General features: G+C 39.4%; 1 protein-coding gene across 1 annotated transcript in view; it reads right to left on the bottom strand.

Moving 5' to 3' along the window:
* The window catches only part of CACNA1A (calcium voltage-gated channel subunit alpha1 A), a 632,851-nt gene that overhangs the window by 200,602 nt on the left and 411,656 nt on the right, over positions 1-20,593 (bottom strand). The window contains exon 35 of the mRNA XM_053718181.1: positions 2,842-2,992. Coding sequence (XP_053574156.1) covers positions 2,842-2,992 — 151 coding nt within the window. The remainder of the gene's footprint in view (positions 1-2,841; positions 2,993-20,593) is intronic.

The following is a 20,593-nucleotide window of genomic DNA, read 5'->3' as shown; positions in this document are numbered from 1 at the left end:
TGACAAATTTCACTCCACACTGGCATAGACAGCTATCTACTGACAATAGGACTATTTTTGATATGCACACATAGGGCTAGATTACGAGTGGCATGCTAACGGTAGCTTGCTAGAGATATAGGGTATTTATCAGCTTTTTGCGTGCGACAGAGTTATAAGTAAACACGTTCGCTTAAGTGCAATTGAATTTAACGCGCGTTGGGTTAGTGTGACTTCAGTGCTCTGGTTATATAAGTGCATTGGTTATATAATAAGTGCATTGGTTATATAAGCGCATTGGAGCCCTTTGCAGTCAAGTAGCCAAAAACACAAAAAATCATATTTATTTAATATTCATATTTAATAAAGTGTTTAACTGTGTATGTAATGTAAATATTTCACATTCCAAAGTTCTTCACATAGGGGAATGTGCTCTAAGTATTTTTAAATAGATATTCCTATATATATATATATACATATCCATTCCAAGAAGGCACTCTCCGTTTAACAGTAAACAAATTATTCTTTTATTAAATAAATGTTTTCGGGGTCCTCAGACCCCAAAAACGTTTATTCATTAAAAGAATAATAGAGAGAGAATAATAAAAGAGAGTGCCTTCTTGGAATGGATATGTCTATGTAACGATTTGAAGTGCACCCTGGCTGCTGCATTAAAGTAAATAGTGAGTGCTGGATCCTCTGTGAAACTTTATATACTGTATATATATATATACCTTAAAGAGACACTAACCCCAATTTTTTTCTATTATGATTCAGGTAGAGAATACAATTTTGAATAACATTACAATATACTTCTATTATCTAATTTGCTTCATTCTTTAGATATCCTTTGTTGAAGAAATAGCATTGCACATGGGTGACCCAATCACACGAGGCAACTATGTGCATCCACCAATCACCAGCTACTGAGCCTATCTAGATATGCTTTCCAGCACAGGATATCACGAGAATGAAGCAAATTAGATAATAGAAGTAAATTAGAAAGTTGTTTAAAATTGCATACTCTTAAAATAATGAAAGAAAAAAATTGGCTTTCATGTCCCTTTAACCTGGTTTGCGATATTCTAAGTTCAACATTTTGCATGCTAGACGCTTACTTTTTACTTTCAACTTGTAATACGAGCGCAACCCGACGCACGCAAAAAGCCTCTGGATAGCAAAGTTAAATCACAAGCAAAATAGTGCTCCACTCGTTATCTAGCCCATTGCCGGTGCACACAGCAATCAATTACATGAGGATATGATTGTCTAAGCGCATATTAAAATTGTTTGCTGAAATTCCCTTTCTTTTGTTACTCCTTCAATTTCACCCATAGTTACTTTTATATCTTTTTCCTTCCTTCTTTTATATGTTCTTTTCTTCCTCTTATCAACATTCTCTTTCTGTTGTTCCTTCATAATTCCCTTTACGCTACTTCATCTCTTCCCTCTTTTTCCCCTCCATTCAATTACTCTCCCCTCTACCTCCTCAGGCTCAGCCTTATTTTCCTTTATAGCTTACATTTCTCTCAGGCTCTAGCAATTCTTCCTTTCTTCCCTCTTGCTACACTAGCTACCCTAGCTCTTTCGCCCGTGGTCTCTTATTTATTCTCCTATTTGTCTTGTCAATATCCCCAACCTTCTATAAAAACTAGACTGCTGTCATAGGAAGTGATAAAGGCACTGAATGGGTTTTAACCACAGACCTAGAAATGTTGGGCTCCATTTATAAAGCTGTGGATGCAGCTTTGGACCCCTTGTGGTGCAGGCTTGATTATGTGAGTTTGCAACTGCCATAAGTTAAAACACCCCAGACTGATCTTGTGCAGTCTTATCTTCTGCCAATGATGCCTGCATTGCTGGTGGTGGGCATGGTGGGCGGAGAGGTGCCCTGCCTGCAGCTTCCTCAATGGTGGCCTTTATGCTTGCTGGTTGCTGCTTTGTTTGTTATGCTATCTGGAGTTTTATTTTATCTACCGTCAGTGATTTTTGCACTGTAGAACTTGTATTCATCCGGTTCCTGTAGTTGTACAACTGATTTACCAGATCACCCTTATTACTTGATCAGCACCTTTATAAGCCTTGCAGTTTCTATCAGTTGGTGCTTAGTTATTCTAGCACTGGCTGTGAATCCTTGTTACAGTAAATCCTTGTTCTTGAATTCTTGTTCCAGTTTCTTCCTGTGTCTATCCTTCCTGATGCCGCCACTTGCCTGCTCTTTGGTTTACGGACTGCTCATCTCCCCAACCCTAACTTTGATTGCAGTCTCATATTCCCTCCTCAGTCCTGTGCCTTGTCTAAGTCATGCCTTGACTGTTATTTCTACTGGTCACTGAGATTACTCTACAATTTGGGTTCTAATCAAAAATTTGAATAAGTCCTTACTACCACATGTTAGTTCCCCAATTGTTTTCTAGTCTCACTATTTTGTTTTCTTCATCCATTGGTTATTTTCTCTTTTTCTCCTTTAGTACTTTCTTTTTTCCAACCTCTGGTTCTTCAACTATCCCACCTAGCTCTTCTCTTTTTTTTAACGGGTTTTCACTTTGCCTTCTAGGTCTCTCTCCTCGCAATTCCTAGCTCATCTCTGATTTTTCTAACTATGAGCTTTTCTTCTTCACTAAACTTTGATTTCTGTAAAATGTCTCTTCTACTCTCCCTTTCCCCCCCCCCTTTTCTTTCTTCCTATAATCTATTTTTCACTTCTCTGCCCTTATTTATAGTTATAGTTATATTCATCTATTTTTCTCTCGCACACACATGAACTCTCTTCTAATTGTATCATACTAAATTATGAATGAAGATAAAAAGAAACAAGTTGGGTTTTTTTTAACTATCCAATATACCCCCTCTCATACTCACCAGGAAGGAGCAAAGAAATATGAAGGACACAAAGTAGAAATAAGCAAATTCACTTCCACACTCATCTTCTTGTATTCCAGACAGTGGGTCGCATGGTTTTCCACCCAAACAGGACAACATAATGTCATGCCATGCCTCACCTGTGGCACTTCTGTAAACAGAAATAATAATCAGAAATAATGTCAGGAAATATTTGTCATGAGAAAGCGAGTAGGTGTGTGTAGCAGCCTCATGCTGAGAGTTGCATTGTAAGTGGGGTTATTTATTTCATGAAAATGATAAAAGTAAATATAGGAGACTTACTTAATATTCAATAATTTTATGATAATATTATAACCTTTACTAGGTATGTGGAATCGAATATTAAATGAGCACTGCTTAGACAAAATATTGAATCAGTTTTCATAATGGCACTTAAAAACTAAAACAAAGTGGTTTGATTAACAGCTACAGTATATACTTGATTGTTGTCCATCTATCCAAAAGATTAGCCTACAACTGTTATGCCTGTGCTAATAAAAACATAATTTATTCTTACCTGATTAATTTCTTTCTTGATTGTGAGAGTCCACGAGACCTTACTCTTGGGATTACATTACCTGCACACCAGGAAGAGGCAAAGACACCCCACCCTCCAAATAAGCCTTGTGAACTAGAGATCACAACCAAAAAGACAAAGACACCGCAGTAGCCTTCTGGTCCCTGCATTTCCCTGAATACACAAAAAAAAAGCTTCTAGATTGGTGAAAATCCTTTGAAGTTTGTAAATAAAACTTCAATGCCCTAACCACATCCAAATTATGCAATAATCTTTTTAAGCAGACTGTGGACATAGTGAAGGAACGATTAATATTTTCTGCTGAAACCACCTTTGGCAAAAACCAGCCACTGTACACAACATGATGAAAAACAAATAATGCGGATCAGAAGACAAAGCCGATAATTCTGAAACCATAGGAGCTGAGGAAATAGCAGCAGGAAAATAACTTTCCAAGATAACAACTTAATGTCTAAGGAATGCATAGGTTCAAAAATACTCCCAGAACCAAATTAAGACTCCATGGAGGAGAATCTGGTTTAACCAAAGGTCTGATACTCACCAGAGCCTGAACAAAGGAGTGAATATCAGGAAAACAAGCTAATAGTCTGTGAAGCAAAACAGAAAGCGCCAAAATTTGGCCCTTGAGAAAACTGGCTGACAAACCCTTGCTCAGACCTTCCTGAAGAAACTGAGGAATATGCAGTATTCTCACTGAATGCCAAGAATAACCCTTAGTAGAACACCAAGAAAGGTATACCTTCCACACCTTATGGTAAACCTTTCTCATAGTAGACTTGCAAGCCTGAATTAAAGTATCAATCACAGACACAGAGAAACCCCTGTGAGCAAGATCAATAGTTTAATCTCCAAGCAGTTAAACTAAGAGATTGAAGATTTTGTTAAAAGAACGGACCTTGGATTAGAAGATCTGGACGTTGAGGAAGTCGCCACAGAGAAGCACTGGACATCTGTACAATGTCAACATACAAAGTTCTTCTGGGCCACGCTGAGGCAATCAGAATTGCTGACATATTCTTCTGTTTGAGATGAGCTACCACCCTGGGAGGGATCACAATTGGAGAAAACAGATAGACTAGATGATACCTCCAAAGGGCCACTAAGACATCTACTATCTCCACTTGAGGATCCCTGGATCTCAATCCGTACCATGACAATTTGTGATTCAGACAAGAAGCAATTAGATCTATCTCCGGAAGACCCCAACAGCAGACTAATTGATTGAATATCTCCTGATTAAGTGACCATTTCCCCAAGTGTAGAGACTGACAATTTAGAAAATCTGCCTCCCAGCTTTTTACCCACCGGAATATGAATGGCCAACATAGTGCCTTAATGCACCTCTGCCCATCCCAGGATTCGGGACACCTCCTGCATTGCTAAGGAGCTTTGTGTACCCCCCTGATGATTGATATACACCTCAGTCGTGATATTGTCTGACTGAAAACATAGAAAAGGTACCTATGCAGTTGAGGCCACTGAGATAGGGCATTGAAAATTGCCCTGAGCTCCAGGATATTGATTGGTTACGTCACCTCCCAAAGAGACCAAACTCCTTGAGCTTTTTGATAGTGCCCAAACTGCCCCCCAGTCCATTAGACTAGCGTCCATCATGTTTATTTACCGGATTAGGGGCTGCAACTTCCTGCTGAATTTGAGTCAGCAACAGTTTTCTGGGGCTGTTAAGACTTGCTCCAGACCGGATCCAGGTTGGTTTAGACAATTAATCTTCAAAGAGGCAGATGAATTTCTCTGATGCTTATTCTGACGAAAGGAACAAAAATGCGCAATGGGAGACCAAATACGGTCTGGAGCAAGTCTAAACAGCCCAATAAAACTGCTTTTTGCCTAGACTTCTTATCCTGAGGCAAAAAAGCTCCTTTACCAAGTGTTACAGTAGAAATAATAGACTCCAAGCCTGGACCAAACAAAGTCTTGCCCTTAAAGGCCTAAGATAATAGTGTGGATTTAGAAACCATATCAGCAGACCAAGATTTCAGCCAAAACTCTCTTCTAGCTAGAACAGCAAGAGCCGTATTTTTGGCATTAATGCGAATGATTTGTACAATTGCATCACAAATGAAAGAATGAGAGGTTTTCAACGACTGAATCTTATCTTGGATATCCTCTAGTGGAGATTCAACTGACACTAACTCAGCTAAGAAATCACAACAGAAAGCTGCCACTCCAGACGCTGCAGCAATAGTCACTGCAGGCTTAAACAAAAGTCCCCCTTGTAAAAAGGACTTTCTCAGAAAGCCCTCCAGTTTTCTATTCATTGATTCTCGGAAGGAAGTACTATCTTTAAGAGGAATAGTAGCCCTTTTGGCTAAAGTGGAGATTGCACTATCAACCTTAGGAATAGTCCCTTATAACTCTAAGTTAGCCTCAGGGACAGGAATCATTTTCTTAAAAGCGGTAGAAGGAATGAAAGGAACTCCTGGCTTATCACACTCCTTGGTAATAACCTCTGAAACCAATGACGGTACAGGGAAAGTTTCCGGAGTCTTAGACTTAAGTCTAAAAAAAGGTCTAATTTCGGAACCGGTTTATACTTAACTGTTTTAGATTAGATTAGATTTCTGGACTCCTAAGGTTCTTAAAACTTTCTTAAGTAGGGATCGCAGGTTATCCATCTTGAATTGGAAAGTAATGTCCTCAGATTCCTTATCTGAAGCAGGAGAATCATCTGAAGAAATTTCACCTTCTGAACTGCAAGAAGACTTTTCATCCTCAGAAAGCTGTAATTGACTGGCCTTTGAGGTACCATTAGTATTACTGTCCTTGGAAGACAAGCCAGAAGAAATATTTTTATGTTTGCGCTTAAGCTTACACGCCATTGGAAAAGCTGCAATAGCCTCAGAAACTGCTGACTGCAAACGTGGCTTAAGCAAACTGAGTTACCCCTCCCTGGGTTATATAAACAGGATGTATAATAGTAAAAACAGAACAGACTGAGGCTGTTGAACAGACACTAAACACTCAGTGCAAAGCTGTTTCACTGGGCAAATTGTCACTAATTTACACAGTAAATATTTATTTATAGGGATATCAATAGCTGTTAAACTCCTCTCAGTTAAATTAGCATTAAAGGCAGCAGTCTCAGAATGTTCCATATCAATCTCAATGACACATCTCATGTTGAGACAAAAGAGTGAAAATAATGAAATACAGAAAGGAGTATGCTGTATACTTAATATAAAGTACTGAGCCCCTAAGGGTTCCAAAAAGTAGCTGTTTGCAGATAAACTATAAAGTATATCTTTATCTAAACTGTGTAAACGTATCTGTTTGTATATAAATTGCATAGACTTATAACACAGCTTTGCTATGCTATGCAAAGTATATGTGATAACTGTGCTGAACAAAATGTTCCAAAAATGAGTAATAGGCTTAATAAATATTACTGAATAAAGCAAATCCTCTATAATAAGCCATTACTGATGGACACATTATCTGCATGTAAAAGTTTATCAAAACAACTATTACAAATGACATATAGCGATATAATTTCTACAATTTTATAACTAATGACTTAGCTTTGGTAGAACCAATGTCAGGCAGTAATTTTCCAGCAGAAGCTTCTGAGGTAGGATCAAAGTGAGACATCTTGCAAAATGTAAGAGAAAAAAACAACATAAAAAGCAAAATTATCTATTTCCTTATATGACAGTTTCAGGAATGGGAAAAAATGCAAAATAGCATAGCCCTCTGATATTGAAAAAATCAAGAGGCAAACATCAATGGGGTATTGAAATAAAGAAAAAATTTGGCGCCAAGTATGACGCACAACGTAACTAAACTTTTTTGGCGCCAAAAAAATAACCGGAAATGACACACTAGCGTCACTAATGACGCAACCGTGTGAAAGGTCTCGGCGTCAAGTACGACGCCGGAAATGACGAACTTGCGTCATAGACGTACTCTTTCGCGCCAAAAAAATCTTCGCGCCAAAAATGACGCAATAAGTTTAAGCATTTGTCGCACCCGCGGGCCTAATACCGCCCGCAATTTGTAAAGTAGTCAATTGAAAAAAAGACTAAACCCCAGGTAAGAAATAAATTTCATTTAAAAGATGTTTATATTCCCCAAATATGAAACTGACAGTCTGCAGAAGGAAATACATGAACCTGACTCATGGCAAATATAAGTACAATACATATATTTAGAACTTTATATAAATGCATAAAGTGCCAAACCATAGCTGAGGTGTCTTAAGTAATAAAAAACATACTTACCAAAAGACACCCATCCACATATAGCAGATAGCCAAACCAGTACTAAAACAGTTATTAGTAGAGGTAATGGTAAATTGAGAGTATATCGTCGATCTGAAAAGGGAGGTAGGAGATGAATCTCTACGACCGATAAAAGAGAACCCATGAAATAGACCCCCGTTAGGGAAATCATCGTATTCAATAAGTGATACTCCCTTCACGTCCCTCTGACATTCGCTGTACTCTGAGAGGAATCGGGCTTCAACAATGCTGAGAAGCGCATATCAACGTAGAAATCTTAGCACAAACTTACTTCACCACCTCCATAGGAGGCAAAGTTTGTAAAAACTGAATTGTGGGTGTGGTGAGGGGTGTATTTATAGGCATTTTGAGGTTTGGGAAACTTTGCCCCTCCTGGTAGGATTGTATATCCCATATGTCACTAGCTCATGGACTCTTGCCAATTACATGAAAGAAACAACCAATACCCTCCACTGATGATCTAAAAGTATACCATTACCTGGCACAATACAAATAAAGTCATATAAGAAAAATCAGTAGATTGCCACCAACAATTGCTCATAAACATATAATTTAATGTATTAATATGTATATATGTGTTTATATATGTATGTATTGCGTGGCTGTAGGTTAGGTACCCAGGGAGAAAGAGATGTTGACATGGTCCTGGGCCTATCACCATTTGGCCAAATGCTGTTACTAATGCTTCCATTTTGCTTTTAATCTAGCTGTGTGCTTGCAAGAGAGTGCCAGACTTTATGTGTTATGTTTATACATATTTATATATATAAACACATACACTATATACATTTCCAGTCAAATACCTTGCCTATAACCCTTATAAAAAAATGTATTAATATTTATATGATTTTTTTTTTATCAGAAAGTGTGTATATGAGTGTAGTAGTTTATTCTCATATGTTTATGATGTCTTTTGTTAACATTTTTTTAACCCTTACACTAAGGGCTAGATTATGAGTGGAGAGCAATATCGCTCTTACGCTAGCACGATATATACCCTCCACTCAGTAATACCAGTCCATGGAAATGTGCACTGGTATTACAGGTGCAGCGCAATGGAGACGCGACCTGGAGTTCGCATTGCCCAAAAGCCAAGCGTTCACGAGAGTGTGCTTCCATAGGCTCCAATGGGAGCCTTGTTTTCATTCTAGCAGCCACTAACAAACCACCCAGTGCAACCAGGGATTGGCAAGGTGTCCGTACACGGACACTGGTGTCCGTGACTGGCCCTTGCAGTGTCCGACGCCCATTTTGCTGCGGGAAGGGAGGAGTAGGACAGATAAATGATGGTCCTGACTCCTCCTTGACACACGCAGTGCCACGTTTCGCAGGGTTGGGGCCACGCCCACGTGATGCCGCTTAGTACCGGGGAAATTACTCTGAGTGAGACTGAGAGACAGGGAAGATTCAAGAAGCAAGCTGCCACTGTGTCCCTGAAGCTTTATATGCAAAGGTAAAGCACTTTAACCATCACCTGAGGGTTATTATAAGTAGTATTTAATTAGAAAGAAAATATATACTAAGGTTGTGATTCACAACCTTAGTATATCTTTTCTTTCTGATTAAATAATAGGAAAGGGAGAATATGTAGTGTGAATAAAGTTAGTGGCTTGTCAAAAGACTGCTAGCGATATTGGATGATAAGTTATGGAATAAATAAAGCCTGAGTAAAATACTTGATGTGTATCTGCATTTGTATAATAACACTCAGCACTATACAAAGACACAGAAGTGACACTGGCTCATGGGTATAGCCAGAGGAGGGCTGGTTATAGGATCAGTGGTATCTGCATCAGTATAATAACACTAAGCACTATACAAAGACACAGTAGTGACACTGGCTCATGGGTATAGCCAGAGGAGAGCTGGTTATAGGATCAGTGGTATCTGCATCAGTATAATAACACTAAGCACTATACAAAGACACAGTAGTGACACTGGCACATGGGTATAGCCAGAGGAGGGCTGGTTATAGGATCAGTGGTATCTGCATCAGTATAATAACACCCAGCACTATATAATGATGTTTTTAATTTGAAATGTACCTTGGTGTCCTTCACTAAGGTTTTTACTTTGGAAAATGTCCGCCACAGCCTTGGTTCATGCCTATCCTTAAGTGCAACACAGGGGACAAATTGCGCAGTGTTGGGCAGCAATAAGTAAATGTATTTTTAGTGTTTGTGTTTACATACATATATATTTATGTGTTAATATGTGTATATACACATATAAACACATAAATATATATGTATATAAGCATATACATATATATTTATATACACAGTCCCCCATTGACCTCTATGTAAAGGCACTTTTAGTGCCTTTTTTCCCCCAAACGCTCCACATGCCCTCACTTTAAAGGGACGCTGAACCCAAATTTTTCTTTCATGATTCAGATAGAGCATGAAATTTGAAACAACTTTCTAATTTACTCCTATTATCAATTTTTCTTTGTTCTCTTGCAATCTTTATTTTAAAAGCAGGAATGTAAATCTTAGCAGCAAGACCATTTTAGGTTCAGCACCATGGATAGCGCTTGCTTATTGGAGGCTTACATTTACCCACCAATAAGCAAGCATAACCCAGGTTCTCAACCAAAAATGGGCCGGCTCCTATGCATCACATTCTTGCTTTTTAAATAAAGATAGCAAGAGAAGATGAAAAATTGATAATATGAGTAAATTAGAAAGTTGCTTAAAATTACATGCTCTATCTGAATCATGAAAGGAAAACATTGGGTTTAGTGTCCCTTTAACACCTTATAAACTGTTTTGTGCAGTTTTTAAAAAAAATAAAAATGGTCATATATTTATTTGATGTTATTGTACTGTCCTCTTTATTATGGGGGCAATTAGGGGAACTTTTTTTTCATTAACCAGAGGTCTGATCTCTGGTTAGTGATTTCTAACGCTAAGTGTAAATGTGAGCTAGCAGTAGCATTAACTAGCCACTTGTAATGGCTGGTTATTTAACATTCACTGGGGAAGAGAGAAATTTGCCTCTTTAACAGCAAACTTTAAGATAGCACCTCACTTGTAATTTAGCCCTAAGTCTTCAGGTGCACTAATACTTTGGGGTAAATTTAACAAATGCCGGGCGAACATGTTTCGCTGCAGCGAATCATGTCGCCCGGCATCTCTAAATGCCGACAGCATACGCTATTGGCATTTAACATTGTACAAGCATTTCTTGTGAAATGCTTGTGCAATGCCGCCCCTGCACATTTGCGGCCAATTGGCCGCTAGCAGGGGGTGTCAATCATCCCGACCACTGCTTCTTAACTTCCGTTTCAGGATGGAGCTACGAAGAAGCATTGATCGGGATGATTGCAGTCTCCCAACCAAAATGTGGAGGATAAGTTAAGGAGCAGCGGTCTTACGACCGCTGCTTCTTAACTTCGCGAGTAGAAAGCAGCATCTGCTGCTTATTATTATTATTTTTGTGCTCAAGTGCAACAGTTTACTTTCAAATTGTAATATGTGCGTTAGTTACCGCAGTCGCAATATTGCTTATAGCATCCTGTGCTAACATTAGCATGCCCCTTTTACTCTAAGCCAATATACACACACCCTCACACACATGCATGCGCACACACACGCATGCACACTCTAAACCAAGCTCAGACTACTGCAAGGAGAAATATATAAAGGCTATTCTTTGTAGTGTCTGCGGGCATCTGTACACCTACACTACCAGGGACTAAAGTAGTTAAAAAAACATTATAGGAAATGCTGTTAGGTAGTAGGTAATGAGGTAATCTTACTTTTATTTAAGTTGTAACATTTTTTTTGTGGTTGGCTTTTATTTTATATATGATTAAGGTTTATTATTAGGGAGATACAGTATCTCACAAAAGTGAGTACACCCCTCACATTTTTGTAAATATTTTATTATATCTTTTCATGTGACAACACTGAAGAAATGACATTTTGCTACAATGTAAAGTAGTGAGTGTACAGCCTGTATAAGTGTAAATTTGCTGTCCCCTCAAAATAACTCAACACACAGCTCGACATCATGGAGCTGGTGGATGTTAGAGACCTTGCACTCCCCCACCTTCCGTTTGAGGATGCCCCACAGATGTTCAATAGGGTTTAGGTCTGGAGACATGCTTGGCCAGTCCATCACCTTTACCCTCAGCTTCTTTAGCAAGGCAGTTGTCGTCTTGGAGGTGTGTTTGGGGTTGTTATCATGTTGGAATACTGCCCTGTGGCCCAGTCTCCGAAGGGAGGGGATCATGCTCTGCTTCAGTATGTCACAGTTCATGTTGGCATTTATGGTTCCCTCAATTAAATGTAGCACTCATGTAGGCCCAGACCATGACACTCCCACCACCATGCTTGACTGTAGGCAAGACACACTTTGTACTCCTAACCTGGTTGCCACCAAACACGCTTGACACCATCTGAACCAAATACGTTTATCTTGGTCTCATCAGACCACAAGATATGGTTCCAGCAATCCATGTCCTTAGTCTGCTTGTATTCAGAAAACTGTTTGCGGGGTTTCTTGTGCATCATCTTTAGAAGAGGCTTCCTTCTGGAACGACAGCCATGCAGACCAATTTGATGCAGTGTGCGGCGTATGGTCTGAGCACTGACAGGTTGACCCTCCACCCCTTCAACCTCTGCAGCAATGCTGGCAGCACTCATACATCTATTTCCTAAAGACAACCTCTTGATATGACGCTGAGCATGTGCACTTAACTTATTTAATGGATCATGGCGAGGCCTGTTCTGAGTGGAACCTGTACTGTGAAACCGCTGCATGGTCTTGCTCACCGTGCTGCAGCTCAGTTTCAGGGTCTTGGCAATCTTCTTATAGCCTAGGCCATCTTTATGCAGAGTAACAATTCTTTTTTTCAGATCATCAGAGAGTTCTTTGCCATGAGGTGCCATGTTGAACTTCCAGTGACCAGTATGAGAGTGTGAGAGCGATAACACCAAATTTAACACACCTGCTCCCCATTCACACCTGAGACCTTGTAACACTAACGGGTCACATGACACCGGGGAGGGAAAATGGCTAATTGGGTCCAATTTGGATATTTCCACTTAGGGGTGTACTCACTTTTGTTGTCAACAGTTTAGACATTAAAGGGCCATAATACCCAAATGTTTAAACACTTGGAAGTGATGCATTATAGCTGTCAAAAGCTGACTAGAAAATATCTCCTGAACATCTCTATGTAAAAAAGAAAGATATTTTACCTCAAAAGTTCCTCAGTAGCCACATCCCATTGTAAAGGATTTCTAAGCAGCATATAGTATGTCTGTCCTGGGACAGCTTAGGGGATGAGCCTCGTGAACTCTCATATTATTTCCCTATTCAGCTTACTATGAAATCTCATGAGATCACAGTAAAACAGTTCATGACCTCAGCACTGCTGATGCTGATTGGCTGCTGTTCATTTCTTTTTTTTTTTTTTTTTAATTTTTATTTTTATTGAGGTTAACATAGCTTATACATAACAGTCTCTTCAACCAGGTTACATGTAATAATATACATTATACTGACATGACATATCATTCCAAGCACCTCATTTTCTTATATATACAATAGCTTTGCAATGTCCCCATCAGACAGGTCCAGTCAAGGGACCAGAAACTGTAAAAAGCCATTGAGGACATGGAAATGGGGAAAATAATAGAAAATGTAGCTTCAGTGCATATGTAGTATAGACAGACTGTGGAATAAACATACATTATCGACATAAGGAAGGGTAAGGAGGGCACCACAATTACTCAATTGTATAAGCCAACGATAAAAGTGAGGTGCCAGACCTTTCCTTAGTTACTATTATAAGCTTAATTATAAGTTAACACTGAACATGTATAAAACTATAAACAGTAACAAAACTATCATTCTAGATACTCTTCTGGGAACCAGAAAATCATAGCCGGAGTTAAGTTTTCTGTATTAGGGCCCCGGGAGCCTTTATACCTAAATACGAAGAAAAAGTCAGTCAAGGCTCTACGGGTTGGGCAGAGACTGCGTAACTCTGCCAAAAAGAAATGCAGGGAAGGAAATAATAAAAAAATATTCCTCCCCAACCGCACAAAATAGATAGATGGGGGGGCGGAGGTTAAGCTAGCAACAGTGTATATTGTGACTGCTAATTCTCATATCTATTATGTAAGTCTATCTCTGCAGGGGGGGCTGTGTTCTCAAATTGTACCGACAGATGCGCAGTACTAACATATTGTCAATGCATGGTTAAGAGATAATAGTGGTCAGAGGAAGCAGCATACTACGCATATCAGTGTAAACATTCACCGCTCCCTTGATTGGGGACCTACACTTCTACCCCTAGGCACAGTCCAACTGCAAATATAGTATTAAAAGAAATAACCCAGACAGATATACCCAGATATAAAGAGCTGGCCAAACTCTCTTCAGGACTTGGATTGTATATTTCAGAGAAGTGTGGGTGCTAAACTCATACTGCACATAGAAATAGGAATGGAGCGGCCAATATAACAGAATCCCTGAGCTGCTTACATTAAGTATAGACCCAATCAACCATGGGGAGACAGCCTATGGAACAATATGTACATTAGAGTAGCGTTTCTAGTGACCTTACTAAATATATAATATTAGACACCTAGTCCAAGAGCTGCAGCACAAGAAAGCCTGAATCTAACCCCTCCTGCAATACGGCATAATTATCCCTTACTTCCATTAAACTAGAATGGCAAAACAAATGAATATACTTTTATATAAAGATTTCTGCTAGGCTGATAGCCCAAGATAATCAACTGGCTAAGAAATGCATAGGTAGGAAAGTTACAAATAGAAGATCTGGATGGTTATGGAGCACATGTTTTCATGAAGTCAGTGCAAAAATAAAATAGGAAAAGGCATAACAGTAAAGTGTCCATGCTCAGTAGTTGCACTAAGTTAATCAATCTATTCTGTTTGCATGTATGTGAAGTTCCCACACAAAGCAGAACTATTTACCAAGCAATATAGATATATTTACACGGAGGGATTATCAAAGTGGCACAAGATATTGTAGAATCTAATAGGGGTACTAAAGTTATTAGATAGCTGGAGTACTTTCACTATCACCACGGAATTTCCGCTATGTCCTCATATAGTGCAACCACCAGCAAGACTCAGCTGCAGCATCTACACATCTTCGGATAAAAAAAAAAAATCTTCATGAATGCAGATGTCTAAGCTTCAGACAGTACAATGTTATTCAATAGTTCCAACATCAATCTTAGTTAGGAGCATAAAAGAATGTTGTCGCACGCCAATTGTTTGGCATTCACTGCCTCAGCAAAATTATTAACCAATACCTGCTCTAAATGATCGTACCAGTCCAAGTATGGGTCGAATTTCAAACCAGGGATTCCTGGGGGAACAATGGCTCACAACCCGGCACGTCTGCAAGATCTGGTGGCATTCCCAGCATGGATGCCGTAGCAAGCGCGCTGAACTGAGAACTGAAAGTAGCCAGCCTGGAAATGTTCGAGCGCTGTGATGCTCTGTGGTGCCTGCCATTACGTGCGAGTGGCCATATTGCGTACCCCGCCATGCGTGTAATCCACTCGGGTCGGCAAAAAGAGAGTGAGGCTCCATCTCAAGGTTTGTATCTGGCGATATCAGTGGTAAGGAGCGCGCCTGAAGAGCTGCAGGTACTTTGTCACTCTGTGTCTCCTGTACCGCTTTGCGCTCCACTACGATGTTGTCACTCTGTGTACTTGCTACTCGAATCTTGTCAATAAGGGCATCAAGCCTCTCGCACCTCCTCCTCTCATATTTCTCAAGCAGGTCTCTTAAGGCAGTATACGATGTTTGGGTCTCCATGCTGGGCAGTAGTGTGCTCTGTTAGATGTGTGAATACACCAAAATGGCGCTCTAGTGTGTAACAGGCAGCTCCAAGACAGTTTGTCAGCACAGAATTAATCACAGTTCTACTGAATGTCTATCAGCATGTCTGAGGCTTCTCCCTGCATTTTTACCTCCCAGGTACAAAGTTCATTTTTAGGGTTCCTGCTGCCAAAAGGGCTTTCCTAGAAGCTGTACACGCAGAGCTCATAACTTATGCGACCATCTTAGTTGCTGGGCAGCTCCGCCCCCTGCTGTTCATTTCTTCATTTTTTTTTATTTTTACCTGCAGCTGGGAGCAGGTGAAGTATAACTTTTTACACAGAATTTACTCTGCTGAGCTGAGGAAGTTGTGAGGTAAAATATCTTCCTTTTTTACATAGAGATGGTCAGGTGATATTTTCCTGTCAGCTTTTTACAGTTATACTGCATCAGTTTCAAGTGATTTAGCATATGAGTATTATGTCCCTTTAATGGCTGTGTGTTGAGATATTTTGAGGGGACAGCAAATTAACACTGTTATACAGGCTGTACACTCACTACTTTACATTGTAGCAAAGTGTCATTTCTTCAGTGTTGTCACATGAAAAGATATAATAAAATATTTACAAAAATGGGGTGTACTCACTTTTTTGAGATACTGTATGTCACAATTTATTGCATGGAGGAGATCTTGGGGTGAAGGGGTTAACTGTAGAGATAGAGGGGCCTATTTATCAATGTGCGATCGGACATGATACGAAGTAGCGTATCATGGTCACCGCACATCAATAAATGCCGACAGCATACGCTGTCGGCATTTATCATTGCACCAGCAGTTCTAGTGAACTGCTGGTGCAATGATGCCCCCTGCAGATTAGTGGCCAATCGGCCGCTAGCAAGGGGTGTCAATCAACCTGATTGTATTTGATTGGGTTGATTTCTGTCCGCGGCCTCAGAGCAGGCGGACAAGTTATGGAGCAGCAGTCTTTAGACCGCTGCTTCATAACTTTTGTTCAGGCTCGCTGGAAACAAGCGATCAAGCTCCGTACGGAGCTTGATAAATATGCCCCAGAATCTTCTGTGGTAAGGTTAATGTGGACAGGCTGAAGTTGAAGTTTGAGTTTATTGTGGTGAGAGATCTGAGGGATTCGAGTTTGCTCCAACACTGATACCAATATAAATACCAGTGTTAACTCAGTGGATCATTAATATTACATCAGTTTGCACCAGTGGCTCATTTAGTTTCTGTGCTGCCATAGACACATCAGTTTTATCTCATATTTCACACAAGCGGAAACCAGGAATACATATAGGGGTAGATTTATTAATAGTTGAGCTGACATGATTCACTGTAGCGAATCATGTCCGCTCGAACTCGCTAAATGCAGACAGCATATGATGTCGGCATTTAACATTGCACAAGCATTTCTAGTGAAATGCTTGTGCAATGCCTCCCCCCTGCTCACTGGCGGCCAATCGGCCGCTAGCAGGGGCTGTCAATCATCCCGACCGCTGCTTCTTAACTTCCGTTTCAGGATGGGGCTACGAAGCCCATAGTATGTCATGTACTCCCACTAGACAACCAACGGTGACTGATTCTTATTAAAATTAATAACTAAAACATTTGGAATGCATGGGACAGGGAAGACATGACCTGTATGTTTTTAGATAGCAGTACATATATAAAGTTGATTAAAGAGATAGTAAACACTTAGATTGTAATATAAAATGCTTAAAGGGACAGTATTTTTTATTATTTAAAAAGATAATCACTTTATTACTCATAAACCCAGTTTTGCATAACCAACACTGTTATATTAATATACGTTTTACCTCTGTGATTACCTCGTATCTAAGCCTCTGCTGGCTGCCCCCTTATTTCAGTTCTTTTGACAGACTTGCATTTTAGCCAATGAGCACTGACTCCACGGGAGTGAGCACAATGTTATCTATATGGCACGCATGAACTAGTGCTGTCTAGCTGTGAAAAACTGTCAAAATGCACTGAGATAAGAGGCAGGCTTCAAAGGCTTAGAAATTAGCATATGATCATACCTAAGTTTAGCTTTCAACAAAGAATACAGAGGGAACAAAGCAAATCTTTTGATAAAAATAAATTGAAAAGTTCTTTAAAATTGCATGACCTATCTCAGTCATGAAAGTTTCATTTAAACTAGACTGTCCCTTTAATTATGCTTAGTAAAACAGCTTTGCAGTATACTTTCATTATTTATTTTGTATATTTTCTTTTCTTCCTAATTTGCAGTTTTGTATCTTATTTTTGCTGAAGCCAAAGAATAAAACATTTTCGGCGAGATTACGAGTTTTGCGTAACGCTGCGTTTAATCTAACGCTGTTATTACGAGTCAGGCAGGTACAGGTGTACCGCTCTCTTTTCTTCCGCGACTTTTCCATACCACAAATCCCCTTACGTCAATTGCTTATCCTATCTTTTCTATGGGATTTGCCTAACGCTGGTATTACAAGTCTTGGAAGAAGTGAGCGGTAGACCCTCTCCTGGCAAGACTTCTACCGCATTTAAAAGTCAGTAGTTAAGAGTTTTATGGGTTAACGCCGGAACATAAAACTCTTAACTAAAGTGCTAACAAGTACACTAACACCCATAAACTAAATATTAACCTGTAAACCGAGGCCCCCCCACATCGCAAACACTATAATAAATATTTTTAACCCCTAATCTGCCGACCGGACATCCCCGCCACCTACATTATAATTATGAACCCCTAATCTGCTGCCCCTAACATCGCCGCAACCTACATTATAGTTATTAACCCCTAATCTGCCGCCCCCAAAGTCGCCGCAACCTAACTACACTTATTAACCCCTAATCTGCCGACCGGACATAGCCGCTACTTTAATAAATGTATTAACCCCTAAACAGCCGCACTCCCGCCTCGCAAACACTAGTTAATTTTTATTAACCCCTAATCTGCCTGCCCTAACATCGCCGACACCTACTTACATTTATTAACCCTTAATCTGACACCACCAACGTCGCCGCTACTATAATAAAGTTATTAACCCCTAAACCTAAGTCTAACCCTAACACCCCCCTAATTTAAATATAATTTAAATACATCTAAATATAATAACTACAATTAAATATATTATTCCTATTTAAAACTAAATACTTACCTGTAAAATAAACCATAAGATAGCTACAATATAATTAATAATTACATTGTAGCTATCTTATGATTTATTTTTATTATACTGGCAACTTTGTATTTATTTTAACTAGGTACAATAGTTATTAAATAGTTATTAACTATTTAATAACTACCTAGATAAAATAAGTACAAAATTACCTGTAAATTAAAACCTAACCTAAGTTATAATTACACTTAACACTACACTATCATTAAATAAATTACCTAAACTACCTACAATTAACTACAATTAAATACAATAAACTAAATTACGAGAAAAAAAACACACTAAATTACGAAAAAAAATAAAAACTAAATTACAGAAAATAAAAAAAATTACAAGAAGTTTAAACTAATTACACCTAATCTAAGCCCCCTAATAAAATAAAAAAGCCCCCCAAAATAATAAAAAGCCCTACCCTATACTAAATTACAAATAGCCCTTAAAAGGGCCTTTTGCGGGGCATTGCCCCAAAGTAATCAGTTCTTTTACCTGTAAAAAAAAGAATACAATACCCCCCCAACATTACAAACCACCACCCACACACCCCTACTCTAAAACCCACCCAATGCCCGCTTAAAAAAACCTAACACTACCCCATTGAAGATCACCCTACCTTGAGCCGTCTTCACCCAGCCGGGCACCAGTGGTCATCCGATCCGTCCAGAAGTCTTTATCCGATGGGCCAGAAGAGGACATCCCGACCGGCAGAAGTCTTCATCCTATCCGGGCAGAAGAGAACATCCAGACCGGGAGAAGGCTTCATCCAAGCGGCATCTTCTATCTTCATCCATCCAACGAGGAATCTTGAAGATCTCCGGCGCGGAACATCCTTCTAGGCCGACAAACTAACGACGAATGACGATTCCTTTAAATGACATCATCCAAGATGGCGTCCCTCGAATTCTAATTGGCTGATAGGATTCTATCAGTCAATCGGAATTAAGGTAAGAAAAATCCGATTGGTTGATTTAATCAGCCAATCGGATTGAAGTTCAATCTGATTGGCTGATTGGATCAGACAATAGAATGTGAGGTCAATTCTATTGGCTGATCCAATCAGCCAATCGGATTGAACTTCGATCCGATTGGCTGATAGCATCAACCAATCGGATTTTTCCTACCTTAATTCCGATTGGCTGATAGAATCCTATCAGAAAATCGGAATTCGAGGGACGCCATCTTGGATGACGTCATTTAAAGGAACCGTCATTCGTCGTTAGTTTGACGGCCTAGAAGGATGTTCTGCGCCGGAGGTCTTCAAGATGGAGTTTGTTCCTCGTCGGATGGATGAAGATAAAAGATGCCACTTGGATGAAGCCTTCTCCCGGTTCGGATGTCCTCTTCTGCCCGGATAGGATGAAGACTTCTGCCGGTCTGGATGTCCTCTTCTGGCCCATCGGATGAAGACTTCTGGACGGATCGGATGACCACTGGTGCCCGGCTGGGTGAAGACAGCTCAAGGTAGGGTGATCTTCAATGGGATAGTGTTTTTTTAAGGGGGTATTGGGTGGGTTTTAGAGTAGGGGAGTGGGTGGTGGGTTGTAATGTTGGGGGGGTGTTGTATTCTTTTTTTTACAGGTAAAAGAGCTGATTACTTTGGGGCAATGCCCCGCAAAAGGCCCTTTTAAGGGCTATTTGAAATTTAGTATAGGGCAGGGCTTTTTATTATTTTGGGTTTTTTTTTATTTTATTAGGGGGCTTAGATTAGGTGTAATTAGTTTAAACTTCTTGTAATTTTTTTTATTTTCTGTAATTTATTTTTTATTTTTTTACGTAATTTAGTTTTTTTTTTCTTCGTAATTTAGTTTATTGTATTTAATTGTAATTAATTGTAGTTAGTTTAGGTAATTTATTTAATGATATTGTAGTGTTAGGTGTAATTGTAACTTAGGGTAGGATTTATTTTACAGGTAATTTTGTACTTATTTTAGCTAGGTAGCTA

The sequence above is a fragment of the Bombina bombina genome, chromosome 6 (assembly GCF_027579735.1).
Source record: "Bombina bombina isolate aBomBom1 chromosome 6, aBomBom1.pri, whole genome shotgun sequence".
Taxonomy (NCBI): Eukaryota; Metazoa; Chordata; class Amphibia; order Anura; family Bombinatoridae; genus Bombina; species Bombina bombina.
The sequence above is the reverse complement of the archived record's forward strand: the minus strand, read 5'-3'. Positions and strand labels throughout refer to the sequence as shown.